At 40.0% G+C, this 18,076-nt stretch overlaps 2 protein-coding genes across 3 annotated transcripts; both read right to left on the reverse strand.

Moving 5' to 3' along the window:
- Positions 1-1,979: 1,979 nt before the first annotated feature.
- Positions 1,980-9,971, reverse strand: LY96 (lymphocyte antigen 96). Its single transcript, XM_030499561.1, has 5 exons — positions 6,719-9,971; positions 4,875-4,964; positions 3,807-3,935; positions 2,810-2,862; positions 1,980-2,564 (listed from the first exon to the last, which is right to left on the reverse strand). Exons 1-5 carry the CDS (start codon positions 6,810-6,812, stop codon positions 2,463-2,465), a joined length of 468 nt encoding a protein of 155 aa, XP_030355421.1. The 5' UTR covers positions 6,813-9,971; the 3' UTR covers positions 1,980-2,462.
- A 3,017-nt stretch (positions 9,972-12,988) lies between these two features.
- On the reverse strand, positions 12,989-17,957 carry TMEM70 (transmembrane protein 70). Of its 2 annotated transcripts, none has more exons than XM_030499647.1 (3): positions 17,691-17,957; positions 17,057-17,168; positions 12,989-15,913 (listed from the first exon to the last, which is right to left on the reverse strand). In XM_030499647.1, exons 1-3 carry the CDS (start codon positions 17,835-17,837, stop codon positions 15,465-15,467), a joined length of 708 nt encoding a protein of 235 aa, XP_030355507.1. In that variant the 5' UTR covers positions 17,838-17,957; the 3' UTR covers positions 12,989-15,464. The 2 variants fall into 2 exon arrangements, with proteins under 2 accessions (XP_030355507.1, XP_030355501.1); XM_030499641.1 differs by lacking the exon at positions 17,691-17,957 and adding an exon at positions 17,481-17,679.
- Between the last annotated feature and the right edge of the window lie 119 nt (positions 17,958-18,076).

The following is an 18,076-nucleotide window of genomic DNA, read 5'->3' on the forward strand; positions in this document are numbered from 1 at the left end:
GGGCTTGGGAAAGTTTGGAAAGGAAAAATGTTTAACGACAACTCTTGTTAACTCCAGACAACAGCAGAAGGCAAGAAAGCCTTGTAACAGCTGTGTCCCAGCAACAAGACATGCAGAGCAAAGCTCTGCCCTCAGCTGTGCCCTTCACCCTACAGTATCAAGCAGTTTTAGGGTAAGCTGTTTGCATGATCTTACATCCCACAAAACCCTGCCTCCTCTTGTCCATGGGGGAACATGGCACAGCAGCCACCAGCACTGCAATAAGCAGAAACCTTCAGCCATGTGCAGGAGAGAGCCTGAGGCCTTTGAAAGGTCTTTGCTTTATAAAGTTGTGGCTCCTGTGTTCTGCCTCGCAATCCTATCTGCTGGCATGTGTAATCATAACCCTTCAGCTGAAGACCTATACTATAAAAGTCTGCAATGCAAGCTACTGAATACATATGTTTATCTGTAAATGTCCCTATTTAGACACAGAAATTCTATTTCTACCTTTACATATACTGTAAATTTTCTGTAAAATCCACAAGGCATTAAAATGTGTGCTTACGAAAAACAGTACATGAATGCCCTTGATTTCCAGGAGCTGTTAATCTCTCCTACCTGTGGAATTTGGTGCTTAATAAACAAAGCATTTCTTCTAACACCCTGAATAATTCAGGATAGCAAAAATCTCAGAACACTTTGCCACTAAGAATTGTTTTGAGGCTTTACCTGCTGATTGCTGGACACTGTGAATTGGGTACACAGGAACATCATACAGTAAGAGCGTTCCCTAGACCAGTAATGTGCAAAATAGAAGAAGAAAAGTAGGTATTGATTATCAAGCTCTCTGTCTTCTTCTGATTAATGTTTTAGATTCAGAGGAAACCAACTGCAACTCTAGCAACTTGATTCAAATTTAAGCAGCAGCTGCTGTGATACTGCATCACGAACTGCTTCTGGAATGGTCTGTGGACTGAACACAAGTACAGACTTTGCCGTTGCCACACGGGTGTAACTGTGGCTTCTTATCTCCAGACATAATGCAGTTTGACTTCATATTTATTTATTAACTCTTGATTTTGCTTTAGATTGCAAAACTAGCTATACTGAAACCAAGTTTTAAATGAACTATCTATGTACTTGGGTGTGGGGTTTTTATTGACTGTTCTGATTCCCAATTTCAAAAACATTTTTACTTGTAAAGTGAGGTCAAAAGCTTAACTTCTGCTAATTTTTGTGCTTGGTATTTAGCAGCCTGAAGGAGTGTCAGCTTGTTCTGGGTTTTCATTTTTTCCAGGCATTTGGAAGCAATCTGCTACCACGATGCAGCAGCCAGCGCAACATGCAACTTCAGTAGTGAGAAGTGTCTGGACTCACGAAGTAACCACTGGCTGGGGACTGAGGGTGGAAAGAGCCCATGGTGTCCTAACATCGTAAGGAGAGTACCTGTCTGAGGGCAGGAGGCATTTGTACGCTGCTCTGGTCAGCTGTCCTTCACCCTACAGGGGCATCAAAGCACCATGAAGCCTGAAAGGATGCCAGCTCTCTTCCTAAGGACCAAATCTGACGCTCCATCAAAATCTTACCAAAGGTCTCAGGTGCGGAGGCGAAGCAGAGAGGGAAGGCGGGTACTGAGTGTTGGGCTGCTCAAGGGGCAGTAAGCCACAGCAAAAGCTTTAGACATGCTTTTGGTAACTGAGGAGTAGACCAACCTGCTGGGCATCCTCCTGCTTCTGAAGGAGACAGCTTGTGTAGCCCCTGCCCTTCAGTCTTTGAGCAAGAGCTAAAAACACACTACAGGGTTGCAGTTACAGCTCTGGATGGCTAAATTCAGCTGTACCGTATCAGTGTAACTGAAAACATGTTCCACTTTGCATGTTACGCACATCAGCTAGTACAAATTGCTACTCCTCTGGTTCAGCTCGGTGCAGAGAACATTAGCAAACACCTAAAGATAATCAGAAAGCAACAGAAGAATAAAAAAACATTTCTCAAATCAATAGTACAAATAATTTTATTGTTTAAAGGAAAAAAAAAAAGAAAAATTACACAACATGGTTCCCAGATGCAATTGCTGTTCCATTTTAAATTGAGTATTAGTAAACTTCTGATTCTTGCACTTCGAAACTTCTTGAATTAGTTTAGCACAGTCTGAAGGACTTGGCTTTTTCATAACTCAAGGCACAGCACCAAAACACTCAGCCTGACATCCAATCACGGTTATTCTGGGGATTAATCAGGATGCCTGATTCCCAGATATTTTGTGCACATTGACTGATCGTCTGTTACAGCAGTGCTATAAATGGATAAGACTATCCCTCATGTAGCTTTCCATGATAGATAGTCGCTGGAATCCAGATACTGGGTTTGATGTATTCTACCTCAGGAATATTAGAGTGCTTATTATTTTGCAGCTTAGATTCCAGTCGCTTGCAGAAGCGACCTCTGTGTTCTGAAATTATTTGAAACATTTGTTGCATTCAGAAAGCATCTTGTTTTACTATCATGGTGAAATTCAAGCACATGATCATATTTTTCTCAGAATCTTCAGAAAATCCTTGTAAAATAATGTTATAATTGCCCTAAAACAAGCAAGAAAAAGAGAATTAGTGCATAATGCTGCCCACTCTTGCCTACTTAACTGCTTGGAATGGTTCTGATGATTTCTGTGAGGACTGGAGTCAGCACTTCAAGCATGAGAAAGTTTTCTGACATTTCGTTTTGCTGTTTTCTACAGTTTGGGTGAACACCTCTTTTCAGAAAATACATGCATGTAAGTATGTGATTTTGCTATTGTTATTTCTTGATATAAAATGCTGAAAAGTACCTTTGGAAACTTTGTTCTTGCACCTTTAATGTCAAATGCTGTTGCAATTGTTTCTGTAAAACAGAGATAATTATAATACAAATGGTTACTTAATCATAAAGCCATCAATCAAACTTCCGAAATAACTTCGAAGCAATACGGCGTATCTCTCAGCAGTAGTGCCAATGTCATTTACTCTTCCACTGATAAAGCCCTCACCTGTTTCTTCTTCCAGAGCTTTGCCTATTTGTCTAAACCACGTTAGAAAATAAAAATTAACCACAATGCTTCTGCAACGCCTCCTACAGACCCATCCTACTGTGATAACTCCAATACTTACACTAGTAGTTCAGCTGAATGATAACCAAAGAGAGATTATGTTCATTTTTAAAGAATGGAAAATATGGGCTGTGCATTCTGACCTCCTTACAGGTCTTTTTGTCCTTTAGTTTGGCATCCTGCCTGAATAATCTGGATCTGAACCTGTGTCATGTTAATGTTGGTTAGCCCCTAGAACAGAATTGACTCTTCTCTAATAAAAGAAAGCATTATACATGGGTGTAGAGAATCTCTTTAAAAACACATCTAGGTACTTACCTAAATAAACTGTGTTCTGGATATTAGTAACGACCCTAGCTTTCTGTACAGTCCAGTCAAGTGTAGTCTTTCCAAGTCATTTTAGAGATGTTAACAATAAAAGTGTTCTAATGAGACGAAGGCTATTAATTACTAATAGCCTAATTTATAGAGATGGAAACAGCAGTACAATGATATTAAAGCATAGAATTTGGAAATTCTCTACTTTAGTGGGATTCTGGCACTGGAGAGCTGCCTGCTCTGAAGTCTTCTGGCAGCCAAGCAAGGTCTTGATTGCAGAGAGAAAAATGTGTCTGCATGGGTTGATCAATTAGTCTTATAAGAAATCTGCTTAGTGGTGAAAAGGGCTGGCAGGATATGGCCCTATTGTGGAGAGAACCCGACAAGCAAGGGAAAAGCACCATCTGTTTTCCACACTGACCTCCTTTCAGTGTTCCACACACTGAGTATTCATCATCAGCTCCACTGCAAAGGACTTCTTTCCAGTGTAATGCTTTGGCACCATCGTACCAGACATTGAAGACAATCTTCAGAAAGGTGATGTCACTTCCTAGTTAAGACATTGCAAGTAAGAAAATGGTAGCTGGTGGAGAGGAAAAACATATATGCAGATAGGCTATTTAGATAAAAAATGGTTTTCTCTGAATTACAATATTTTTTAAGACTTCCCCGAAACTAACAAAAAAACATATCTTGAAAACTGTTACTTCCAGAAGAAACAAAAAGCTGGTTTTCAACTAAACCCACCAGTCCTAAAAAATATTTGAGTGAACAATTTCAAAACTTGCTTCAATTTCTTTGGCAAAGATGACAGAGTTCACTCAGCTCCACAGCTAACCCAAATAAGTACTCAGATGAGGACTCTGTACAGGTATTGCAAACAAGCTGTGCTGAGTGCTGGTAGCTGTCACAAAGATATCTCTCTAGGGAAGCAAACTCAGTCCAGCTTCAGAGTTTTTAATCAGAAGGTGAAGTTTATGGTACAGTCATTTCGTAAGTAACTGAGCTTGCCAGCTTAAGGCCAGGTTTAAAGATTAAAGTTTGGTTTGCATACACAATCTAGTACCATTTCCAGCTTCCGGAACAGGCATATTTTTAGTGGAAGTCCTGCCATACTTGGCTAGCCTAATGATATTCTCTCTCCTTAAAACGACGTGGATCTTCTTCAGGCCAAAATAGCTTGAGGGCTGCAAATCTTGTCTGCTTCTTCCAGACAAATGCACATGCACCTAAACCATCTCTGGTTTGCATGTACAGTGCCAGTTAGCATGCAGAGCTATGGTAACTGATCCAACAAGTAAAACTCACACACACTTATTTCCACAAATCATCATTTCTGTCCATCACTGTAGTTTATCATCTATTCCATTTTTAATCACAGAAACTGATCTCCTAAATCATTTGGCATTTAGGATGATGCATCAGCTTTTTGCTTGTACTCGGTTTTCTGTATTTGCAGAATACAAATGTCTAGTCAAGAGGGACTCACTTGGAATCCAGCTAAGAGCAGCCTTCCAGGTGGATTTGTTCATGGTGCTGCAAGGAGTCAAATTAAACATGAAAGCATGGGCTGTAGAATCTACAGGAAAAAAGTATTTCTTATTGGTAGTGTGAATAGACTTCTCCAGAAAAACAATAAGAATATACATACATACACACTCAGAATAAACTCATACACATTTAAAAATTTATTTAATATAAGGTATATACTATAAAATTGCCTAATATAAGTATTCATAGTAAATATCAGATATGTATTTTGAAATATATTTTTAATATGCTTAGAGGGCATATTTCTTTAAGTAGCAAGAAAATTATTTGGTTGATATTTGGTTGATACTTTGCATGCAAAACTCACTCAGAGGCAGAAGTACCTTTATTTCTCTTTTGAAGTTAAAGGAACATTTTATTAGAGGTAAGCAAGCATGTTCCTCTGCTGAAAATATCCTTACTTATGCTAACCATGGAATCTATATAAACTTGCTGACAACAGCTAAAAATGTTTTTAATGTACCAGCATGTTTTCCAGGATAATGTAAATGAATCTTTGAGTAGATTTGCTTTCTGAGTGACCCACCTAGGATTATACAATGCACAGTGTCAAATGCAGTGTGATAAAGCATTATACAACCTGAATCTAATCAAATTTAGAGCCCATTAGCTGGTATTTTAATTTTTTAAAAGACCTTTCAGTGACAGCCTTCGGAAGGATTTCCAGACAGCACTTTTATTTGTAGTATTTTAGGAAAGAAGTCTGTTCAAGTCAGTTTGCTTCTGCCCTCCTTAGTGCGCTCATGCTGAAGAAGTGCCCTGCTTGCTGTGGGCCTGCCGATGGGGAAGAGTGCTCCCTGCCCTAACCCAGCTAGCAAATTGGATGGCAGGGTGATCTACAGTGAAGGATTTTGTCATGCATTTTGGGGATTAAAGCAGTGGCGTGCAAAGGGAAACTGTCTGGCTGTCGGTAACCAGCAGTCAGCTTCTCATCTCAGATACAACTACCCACCGGAAATTACAACAGGAAGAAGATCAAACAAAACTCACCGTGGTCTCCAAGGTCTGGTTTGTGAGCTTACGTACCACCACTTTTACCCTTGATAAATTTTTAAGATGAATATTAATGTAAAGCAAAGTACCCAAAATAAACATCCCCTCCTGCACCTCAGTTTATAGAGCTATTTTACAGTGATACACACTAGTAATGCGCACAAAATTTACAAGACATGGGCCTTTCCTTGCAAAATATCTCCAGAGAAGCCCACCTTCTCGCCACTGAGTCCACATGGGCACACTAGGCCTGTTCAACACAGACATCATGGATGTGCAAAGTTGTTGCAAAATCAACAAAAAAAAAAATCAGTGAACTACACAGACCCAGCAGCCCACAACACAGACATGGCAAGAAGGGACACGTTTTGTTATCCCAGATCTAACTGATCCTCCATCCAGGCAGAATATCACATTCCCTCTTTTTTTCAATATACTTAAAGCTTTTCATTGCAATATATTGGTTAAATCAATGTGAATAGCTTATACATTACAGTACTTGCAAACAAATTTAAATCCCTTATCCACTAATATTTCCTGAATCAAAACATGCCTGCTTTTCTTGGGAGTAAACTTCTTTCACAGTTGCTGCAATGAGCATTCTGGTCATATTTATGCCTATGCAGTATAATTCTTATAATAGGGTAATTAATAACAGAAATATAACAGCTGAACTTTTTATTTTTCTGTATTCATCAAATAAACAAATTTGAAAGATCATATTTCCTCAGGCTACAGTAACTGTTGTGCAAATGCCAGTAAGAAAAGAATAAGCTGGTTTTTACTTACCACAAAAAGTATATGATATGTCTAGATCTGACGATGTACAAAGAAGTTCACTGACTCCAGGGGCGAATAAAATGAAAAAAAATAGTCCAAACATAGTTACTTATTTTGCTCACTATTCGGTGGAATAAAACTTTGTTTGAGGAAAAGAGGAACAAAAATTCAGCACAGTCATCCTCAGTCACATGTCTTCAGGGAATTTTGCCTTTGGTTATTTTGTCAAATTCTCTGCAATCTTAATTAATCCTACTGCAGCACTATCAGTTATCATCACAGTAAATTTTGTGAAGAGAATGAATTTCTGGTTTTGTTGTTACATTTTCCCCAGACAGCACAGCTCAAGCCACGAGTGAAAAATGAAAGAGAAAACTCTGTGAAAAGGGGAAGTGAGGAGAAGTAAAATTATGGTTACCAGAAGCACATAAAGGCCAAGTTTTGTTGACTCATCAGATGTAACATTTGTTAAAGAGTACTTTCAAACACTCACAGAAATTCCTGTACATACTAAAGCAGAGAAAAATCCACACATTATGAAGACTAAGTCCACTCTTTTATTGACATGGTATTCAATAACTCTCACAAGTTTTCAGAATGAATTTCTTACAAAGCTCACCATGCTTTAAGAACACACCAGCACTCTGGAGGAGTGTAATTAGATGATGTATTTCCAAATGGAGGTAAGTACCGGAGCTGAATGCAAGTGTCTCACATGTTATTGAGTCGAACCACAGCACAGCCATCTTCAAAGCTGTGTCTATCACAGTTATACTTCTTAGTGAAAGCAGTCTTAAAAATCCATAAAATTACAATTGGTAAGTCCCATGTCTGCCTCCCAGCCTCCCTCTGTGACCTTATCCCATGCTCTTGCCCACAGTCTCTCCTGGAGAAGCTGTGCTGAAGAATTGCCAAAGAGCACAAAGCCCAACCCCTGACTGCTGTGACGATGCAATGCACAGGCTTGGGGCCAGGCGGACACCGAACATGAGACAGTTAACAACAAAAGCTGTCAAATTGTGACTTGGAAGTTTCTGTAAGAACACAGAATCTACCTGTCACCAGTGAAGCTAGGTTGGGAACCCAATTTTACCCTCGGATGTTGAAGGCGGCCAGGTTGCACATTTTGTTACTCAAGTCTGAAACACTAAACCAGAAACTCTTACAGCACTTTTGGTATTAGATACACACTCTTATTTCTGTCTGGTAGTGCAACACACAAAGAATAACATATTTTGTCTGTATCTGCTATATCAATTTTGTGACCCAAACCTGGGTCAGCTTTCACTGCGCAAACCCAGCAATATTGCTAGTCCCAACTAAAGAAACAGATCAAAAAAAAGTTTAATACCTCATTCAAGAGAGCACAATCACCACCTAACTGACAGGAAAGACAATTAATTTTTTTTTCTGAATATAATAAAATACAGAAACTCACTGAATATATAGAATGACTTACAGAAATTTCTTTTTCATGCATTACCTACTTGATTTGTATGTCTGCAGGCTCCTCTTAGATCAGAAATTGCATTTTTTATGAGAAAGAAGCAGTATATACAATATACCGGTATTTGGTTTTGTGCTAAGCAGGAAACTCAAGAAAAATTACTTGCAACAAATATAACAATCAATTGTTATGACTTTCCCCACTCCCCATCACAGTGCTAAAACCTTTTATTCTCACAAATTCTGTGCACATCAGCGTAATATTTTACATATTATAAAGCAGCAAAAGATAAAGAAATTGGTTTTCAGAAGCCTGAATATGTAATGCAAAAGATAATTTAGGACTAGTGACATGCACAAAACCATGACTGATGTGCCCAGAAGATGGGGGGAGTTCAAGACTAGTTAAGGAAGGTGAGAATTCAATTAAAAGTACCTAAAAGTGCCAACTTTAATGAGCTAATACATGTAACAATTCACAAAGTAAGACAAAAATCTGGAAATTTAATATGGCTGGAGAATTCTCTTCAGTATTTCCAAATCTTTCTACAGACCACAAGAAGAGTCCCACTGGCCTGACAGAGTTCAAGACTGAAAGAAACTTCTAACCTTTAGCTTGTAAGTGGGAATTCAAAATTACACAACTTTCCTGACAGATCTCCAGAATGCATTCATCACACACAGATATTTGCTGTTGTTTAATAGGATGCTATAAAACATAGAGACCCTTTGTGATCACAGCAATAATACAGTTCTGTTTCCAAATGGCCAAATTTTGCTTAAAAATAGTAAAATATGTAGTGAAATTGAAATAAATTGGGAAGGATGTAATAGTTGGCAAAACGAAATGGAGTGATGCAACAGCCACTAAGGAGCGATGAAGCAGCCACTAAAGAAGAGCCACCTTGTGCATGTACAGTCAAAAAAAGGCTCCTTTCAACCATGGTTACTGATGTAGTGTCTGATCAGTAAGAAACCAAGCCAAGCTCTCTGCCGAGTCTTCTGGCAGTCCAATAGGTGTAGCAAAATTCACAGATCAGTTTGAGATGGGCATGAGATGGCACTGACTGTACCCTATTGATACATATGATTATCCAGCTGAAAGCACATCCCTCTGCAGCCAGACTTGTACCTGCTTCGCTGCACAGCACATTGGGCGGCTGACGTGCATGGGCAGACTGGAAAGAGTGCTGTAGATTTACAAGATTTTATATAAAAGCTCTTTTAACACGAATGAAGACAAGCTCTCCACGGAACTCTGTGACTTTCTAAATCTGCTTCAAGAACAGGTGGTTTTTTTCAGATACTTGATTCAGTAAATGATATAGATGAGGAATGAGTCCCCCCTGGTGGCCTAGACAGACAGACACATGGAGAAACCTCTGCATCCTCTCCTGTTCCTTATTGCACAAGTCAAGACTATTCCAATGCTTTAAAAAAATCAGTGTAGCTAGGCTCCATTTTAAAACAATTTGGCTGGCTAAAGGGAAACTAGAAACGATAAGTGCTACTGGCATCAGGGCTAAAATATCACTTATGACCATGATTATAAAGCCTACAACCTTGACCATCATGTCTGGTTAAATTGTCCTTAAATCAAAACAACCTCAGTAATTTTAAAATCTTTTCAACAAATTCAGTTTTAGATGCTGCGGCTTTTGATGCCTGTATGGATTGCCATTCATACAAGTAACCTCATGTGATGCTCACTGAAGCCCCAAACTAGCAGACTAGAGGTGTGAGGACTCTGCTCTGTCCCTTTAAGGTCAGTATGAAGGTCATTGGAGAATAAGGATGTAAAGGTCTATATATTTTATTTTTACTAAATAATCTTTCTTTACTGTAATCTTTTTCTTACATATTCTGATCCGGAAGGAAGATGAAAAGGAGAGAAATAGAAGTAGCAAGAGCTGCACAGCAGTGTTACTTCACCAGAGTTTTGTGACAATTATTTACTTCACTTGTTTTCATTTATTTTTAAATCCTTTGCAACTATATGTAGTAGGGACCAACTCTTACATTCTGTTAACAGTACATAAAACAAATCCAAGCCTAGAGAATTTAGGACTTCATACTATGCCTTTTCATTGTGTCTACAATTGAGATGCTGAGAGTAGAAGTTTTAACTCCAAGCCTCCTCACTGACTTTTGGTTAAAATCTTTCAACTAATTAATGATATTTTTATCTTCTTTCTCAATACATCTAAAAAGTCCTTAACTTGTGATTGTTTTTCAAAGTAATCACTTTGTATTTGCGTTATTGGCTGCAGATGAGTACTTTGACCAGATAAGCACTTATACGTCACTGAAATCTCCCTTTGGAAAGATTTATAATATACATTATCATAATATCCCATCACAGAAAAATAAATAACAGGATACCAGTACAGCAGAGGAAAGCACTCCATTTCAAAGTGTTAGTCAGACAGAATTAAAAATTATGTCCTAGGTCTTGGCATGTACCAAAACCTCATGTTAATGGAAAACTCTTTTAAGCTGTTAGACACATTTTTTCAATAAAGAAAGAGGCAATAATACTTTAATTTTCCTTGCAGGACCATTTGCAACAGTTTTTGAAGTAGGTCTTTGTGCAGCTGAAGGCAGACACGTTCATTACTTCTGATCCTGGGTTTAGGGTTGCTGCTGAAGACACTCCACTATAAAGGGGCTATAGGTAAGGCATAAGGCATGTATTCACAAAGCAGAAACACACACAGCAATCAACGTGAAGAATAGAAAATTGTAGCAATCCATGGATAAATCTCTCTTCTCAAATCCTCTCATCCCATCTTTGACAATGTTTATAGTGGAAGTAGAAAGTCATGCCCAGGAGTGCTAGAAAGTGGTAGTCAGCTCCTCTACATGTAGCTGATGAAGCACTTAAGAGTGCCAGGGGAATCCAGCCCAAGAGCAGTGCTCCAGCACATAGCCAGTGGTGAGCTGGTAGCATTTGAGTAAGAGAGCAAATAGTTGCGGAAAGAAAAAGTGATGTGCATTATTCTGAATATATTTTTAAATGCTGTTTGCACTTTGGCATAGTGGTTTGATTTGAACATATCACATTAAACCACTGGAGCAAATATACACCAGGTGGTATCCTATGGAAACAATTATGTTGGAAATATCTCTGCCTGTTGCCAGTAGGCTTACAGTTTATTCTTTCCAAGCCACATTTAGGATTAAAGCTTTTAGTTATACCCTAAAGTATACATTAAACCATTAAAGTTGCCATAAAGAAGAGAAGGCAGAGGGGGAAGGGAGATGAAAGGGTTGTGTCCTACCTGAGGCTGTCGGAAAGCACAGCCCAGCAACACTGTCCACCCTGGTATTCCAGAAATGGAGACAGCTGGACGTTTTGCAGCTGCTTGCTCTTGTTCTCTGTACTTCCCTGCTTAAAATAGATGCTTGCTGAGGTCTGTATAGCTGTGGGATAGCTAGCACACTTGTCCCATTTCGCAGGGGGGCTGCAGCAGGCCATGTTGTACATGGGAGCATGAAGAAATCCATGGTATGACCACAGAACTCCAAAGCAACCAAATTACAGTTTACCAAGTTTCCACACATTAAGTTATACTGAGCAACTGTAATAATTCACATGTGTGCTCTTAATTTTTACAGCACAAACAGAATTTCAGGAAGTTTCCATCACCTAAGTTAGGCCCTCACAGTTAGGCATGCAAATATCTACAGATTTTCTTCATCTTTGCCAATGCGAAGATTTTGGTTTGTGATAAAACAAGCTCCAGTGACATTAGTTACCTTTTAATTCTAGAGAGTGTGGTTAAGAGTGTGAAGTACATCAGAGCTTTGAAGATTTCCCTTTGAAGTATCAAAAGGCGTAATTTTCTCATCAGAAATTTTTACGTTTGCAAGAAAAGGCTGAGGGTTGTGGGCTAATTGACTTTAAAAAATAATGTTAAAGAATGGCAAGAAGCATTGTACTTCCTAATTAAGAACAGACAGAGATTAATGAAAAATATTGTGGACAAAGCCAAAAACTCGAGAAAAATGGAGGAGGACACTGGCAAGAAAATAGCATGTACTCAAAGACTGAAAAGTCACAAGATTCCTGCCTGTTTTCCTAGGAAAAAAGGTAATCTATAACTCTTTGTAGAAGCTTTTAAGGCTGGAAGTGGATAGGAAGCATACATCTAGGTAAGAGGCTTGAGTCATTTTATACATTCCTGCCCTTCACAGCAGATTAACTGGAACTGGTACCAGGGTAAGATGGAACTGAAAGGCTGCAGGAGCTGGCAGCCTTCATAGTAGGCGTAGCCTTGCAAATAAGATAGCTTGTAAATCACGTATTTTAGAAGACTGGGCTTCTACATCAGTATTTCCTTCAGAATCTCCAAGTGTATGAGCACATTCTCTAGGTCTTACAAATTGTTTCTTCCAAGTTGTACACAAGTTACCTACGCCCAAAGAAACAGCAGCAGCTTCCAGAGATGAAAATGTTAGCAGGCAATACTACTTCTGCAATTAGAACTATTTTTCATGAAGGATATAAACTGGGGGGGGGGGGGGGGAGGGGGAAGAAAGAAAATAGTAGTTCACAAAATTAATAAGGTTGTGAAGGATGTGGAAGTAACATAACTAAGCTTTGGGAATTACTTGATAGCAATCTATTTATTGAAACACTCACACTACCATCCCTTCGCTTGCAGAATTTGTTAGTAACAAGAGGGCATGTTTTGGTTTATGCACATTTCCTGGCTTAAAAGGACACAAAGCACTGCAGTTTCCTGCTTGGAAATACACTCAGTGCACTACGAAATATCTGCATTAAGGCAGACTGTTCAGAACCCAAAGTAAAACACATGCATCTGGAAGTCTTTTTGGGTTACATTTCCATTCCTTTATTTTGTTTCTAACCTGAAGAACAAATGACAGTTGTTTGAATACTGGTCTCCACTGCTCTCAACAAGTTCCAAGGATCTAAACCAGTCACATATGTGCAAGTATACTCGAACGCTGTGTTCAGTTCTGGGTCCCTCGCTACAAGAGAGACATTGAGGTGCTGGAGCAGGTCCAGAGAAGGGCACCAAAGGTGGTGAAGGTCTAGAGAACAAGTCCTGTGACGAGCAGCTGAGAGAACTGGGGTTGTCAGGCTGGAGAAAACGAGGCTCAGGAGCAACCTTATCACTCTCCAGAACTACCTGAAAGGAGGTTGCAGTGAGATGGGCATCCATCTCTTCCTCCAAGTAACCAGCAACAGGACAAAAGGAAACGGCATCAAGTTGTGCCAGAGGAAGTTTAGAGTGTGCGCCGGAAAGCCACCTACTAGTTTAACTTGCGTTTCACTGCCAGGAGACAAATAGATGGAAGAAATAATGTTTAACTTCCATTTATTTTTTGAGAAACTCAGCCACTGGCATGGAAAACTCTATTGCTGCTTAAATCTGAATCAGCCAAATCTCAAATTTAGCACTGAAAATATTCCTGCGTTCAGAAGAAAAGGCTGAGGATTTTTATAATGCTCAAGGAGTACATAATTTTGGAGCCTTCTCTTGCAAACTCTATTTCCTTTTCTCTCTGTATTTTAAAGATGAAGATAACTTCATCCGCAAGCACAGAAAGAAGAGAGTAAATGCATCAGACATGGAAAGATTATTTTTAATTAGGTGTAAACCGATTTCAGTAAGGACAAGTAGTACAACCAAGTGGTCAGAATTGGCCTCGTGTCTTCAATATAATTTATGGAATTTTTTGTTATATATAATTGTAACCTAAGAAGTGATACTGGCTTAATGGGGCTAGAGCAGGCTTTTAAAATTATAGCTGTTCCAACACAAAGGAATTGCCTCAAAAATATCTGAATTGGATGATTTGCTTTTTAATTACTCAGCAAGTACACTGAGAGCAGTTTCAACAGTCAGGCAAATAACATTTAAAAACACTGATGGCTTAATATGATCTATAACTGATGGCTTAATATGATCTAGAATGTCATCCTATGATGGAAAACAGCAGTAATAGTCTTGGAAGACATTTAGACTTTTAAATACATTCTTTCAGCTAGAACTTAGGAAACATCTGGAAGGGTAGCACGAATTACTTTCTTTTTATTTGCAGTATTAGGATGACTTTATTAGCAACAAGATTTAGTTATGACAAAGAGCACTGCTAATACAAAAGGATTAATTTGAATTTTGCTGCCTTTTTTTTTTAATTCAGTCATTTTTAAGCCTCAAATACTATGCCCTTCATTATTTGAAAACAAGTACCTGTCAGTTTACGTTACAAACTTCTCCTTGGACTAAAAATATTTAAATCCAATTTCTGCATACTCAGACTGCAGAACTAACCAGTCTAGTCATACACACACACAAAAAAAGGCCTAATCCTCTTTTCACTTGAGCTAAAAGTGACTTTCTTTGCAGTGCTTAAAATCAAGAGGTATGTTTTTAAAGGCATAAGATGTAAACAGTACTCTGCAGGAGATTACCTTTTGCTTCCCCACCTTACATGTTGACAGAATCCATTTGAACAACTAACTGCTAGTATCTTCTTTAAGTCAGTTCAGATACAACACCTCTTTACAATGGCATATTCACAGAGCAAATCTTACGCTAAGGCACTTCTTCCCCCAGTAAGAGAAAGGCTTCTAGCTCTCGACCTCTGGGGACAGGGCTGCTCAGAGTGGGGCTCTAGATTAAGAAACCATTGAGAAGCTCTGAGTAGCTAGAGATTATGGTGACGCAGCCATTCTCCCTATCTTCTCCAGAGGCCTGCAGGCCTGTAGATGGAGGCTGTAGCAGGAACCAGCAACAATGTCTGCTTTCTGAAGACTCATCCTGGCTACTGATGCTCTCACAAAGCAACATGAAATTCATCTCCACTCCCTTTATATCACCAGCGGCACTGATGAAAAAGACTGATCTTTTTGGATTAGGGACAATTAATCTTTAAGGCTTAAAAGCTTAACTATGTACTTGACAAGTAATGAGCACTGCTGATTTTTCTTAAAGGAACTGTCCTTTTTGCAATGGAGATGGTGAGATTGCTGCACAGCCCGTGTGTTTTACAGTTCTCCTGGATAGTTAACAATAAAAACAAGCCAAGAACAAAGAAGCACAAGACAGATCTAAGCTTTTTTTCCTTTTTTTCCTTTTACTATGTTTTGTGTCATTAACTCTGAAGAAACCCTCAATTTTCAAGTTAAAAAAATGTTTTAGGTTTTTTTATACATTCCAAAACACATTGGGGGAACTCTAGCTATCTGACACTTAAGAAAGAGAATTTTACATTCTTTCACATTTATAGCATGGCACCGCGAACAATGATGGTGACATTCGTTATCTTCAAATTATTTCCTTTCACTGGCTTCATTTTCTTCCTCTAAGTTAAAATAAAAGGATTTGTCATAGCCCATAAGATGGTTATAATCCTGAGGATTTGGGAAAAGCGTAGGATTAACAAGCATCGATTTTGTTTTAGCATAAAATGTTGTAAACATCTTGGTGATGTCTGGAATCTTTACATCTTTCTGATGGAAAACAGTTGCTTTTTCTGCCAATATTGCATTGTATGTAATGGCTGTGTACGTGTCCATTTCGTCTTTATAATAGAGTCGAATCACGTAGCCTTTTGTAAGGACGTGCAAAGTAACCGGCGTTACAAATGTAAAAAACCCGATCAACCCATAAAAAGCAGCTTGTATAAACAGACTTTCAAATCCAATACCAGTTTTGAACATGATGTAGGGCATCATGAACAGGTTGAATATGCTGGTGGAGTAAGAGAAAAACTTCACACCTACATAAAACAAAACAAAAAGGAAAACAAAAGTTAATACTTATGAGTAACATTTTCTCTGTAATTACATTCTGCTATTGTGTATTGATTGCATTACTTGAACCACTGCAGTTACTGAAAATCCAGTTCCCTTTTTTTTAAGCTCACAAAGAAGCCATTGGAAGTTCAATCCTGTCTTCTTTGCCACTGTTCTGGTTTATTTATGTGTTCGTGCTGGGTTTATCAAAGCTGGTAGCTAACTCTATTTCTATGATGAACTCAGATACTAGCTATTATGCACACCTATGAAGGTGTGCATAGGTGTAAAACCTATGAAGGTTTTACTTCATAGACAGAAAACTGATTTCAAAAGAAACTTGACTCCAGTCATGGACAGACATAATGGTAATCATCACAGATATGACTGAGAATTTCTCTCTTCACAAGGAACCAATGTTTACACTTGGTGTGCATTACGAAGAAGCTTGCCTGGTCTCCCACCACGCACAACTCGGAAAAGCTATGTTAGTCAATATTAACAGGTACTCCACAGTCATCTTGCATGCAGCCTAAATGACAGTAGCCAGTGTTGTGATCACCCGCAGTCCTTAAGCCACCACGAGAACCAGTAGTCTAAAACACTCTGGTTATTGTATATATTAAGGCATACTTCCTCCTTAAGACACATTTCAAAAATGCCTATCACATAACATTCAGTGCGGTATTTTTCACTAGAGCTTTGTAACATTAACTGGTCAAAGAAAGATCAACAAAGTCTCATCACAGATAGATAGTGCATTTCATCACATTATCTGTCTACTTCAGAAACATTTCAGTAACGTTTGAAAGCATATACAATGTAAACAGCAGTTACAGCTAGTCTTTGTTTGCTACTGGGTTGGGTAATGCACACCAAAGGCTGCAAGAGAAACAGAAAGAGGCTGCAGGGTTCCAGAGATGCACAGTACCTACAGAACTCTGCACACCCAAGTGTAGAAGCAGAAGCCAAGCACTACCACCACAATTTTTGCTGTACAGAGGATCCAGGTTTTAAGGAGGACACTCACTTTTACAATGTTTGATTTTAAAGTTACCAAACAATAATTAATGTTAAATAATTAAAAAAAAAAAAAAAAGCAATACAAATAATTTCAAGTCACATACCTAACACTGCCTTTGCCAAATTTCCTTTATAAACTAATCTTCCATGTTCTGGGTGGTCATGAGGGGAGGATGTGCTGAGGCTGCGAACAGCCAATCCTTGAAAAGATGTAACCTGAAAGATGAAAGCAGTACATGGCCAAACAACATCAGCACCAATCCAGACTATATATATATACACACATGCACACACATATAATAATTATATATCAGGTTATATATACACACTAAGTTTCTCCTAGCCTTGAACCTACTCCAAGCATCTTAAATTAGGGATTAAAGTTATGTTATACTACAAATCACACCACAAAGTCGAACTAATGTATCGCTTGACTGTTTTCGTAATGTCCCATGTAGATATCCCGAGCAAGCATTAAGCACTCGCAAGCCCACTGACGAACACTCAGCTTGCCATTGCTCTACACACGGCGCTGCAGCGGGACCCTCGCCGCGCCCGCGCCTGCCAGGCCTCCGTCTGATCCCAGGTTAGCCCTGAGGGGGACCGAAATGCCCCGTTTAGATCCCCATTTTGAGGACGGAAGAAGCCGCGATCCCGAGCACTGCCGCCCTGCCCCCGGCCAGCTCCTCCCGGGGAGGGCATCGGGGCCGCGTCTCCGCACCGCCACCCCCCCACAACCTGCTGGGCCCCCGCGGCGGCGGGCAGGGCCGCCCGGCGGCGGAGGGCGGCGGCGGGGAGCCCGCGGGGAGCAGCGCCCCGCAGCCAGGCGGCGGCGGAGGCCGGGGCGGCGGCACGCCGGCAGCCCGCAGCCCGCAGCAGCAGCATCGTGTCGGACCGCGTCCCGCTGCGGCCGGGTAGCGGAGAGCAGCGCGCCGAGCGGTGCGCACCAGCGGCAGCCCCCGGCGCTCCCCAGCCCCGCGCTTTGGTTCCGCCGGCAGGAGCGGTCCGGCTGACTCCACCGCGCCCCCGCCAGGCTGCCGGCGGCCGCCTCCGCCCGGCCGTGAGCACGGCGGCCCCGAGGGCGGGCTGGGACTCTTAGACGGGCCCCGAGGGTGCCACCGGCA

The sequence above is a fragment of the Strigops habroptila genome, chromosome 1, assembly GCF_004027225.2.
Source record: "Strigops habroptila isolate Jane chromosome 1, bStrHab1.2.pri, whole genome shotgun sequence".
Lineage (NCBI taxonomy): Eukaryota > Metazoa > Chordata > Aves > Psittaciformes > Psittacidae > Strigops > Strigops habroptila.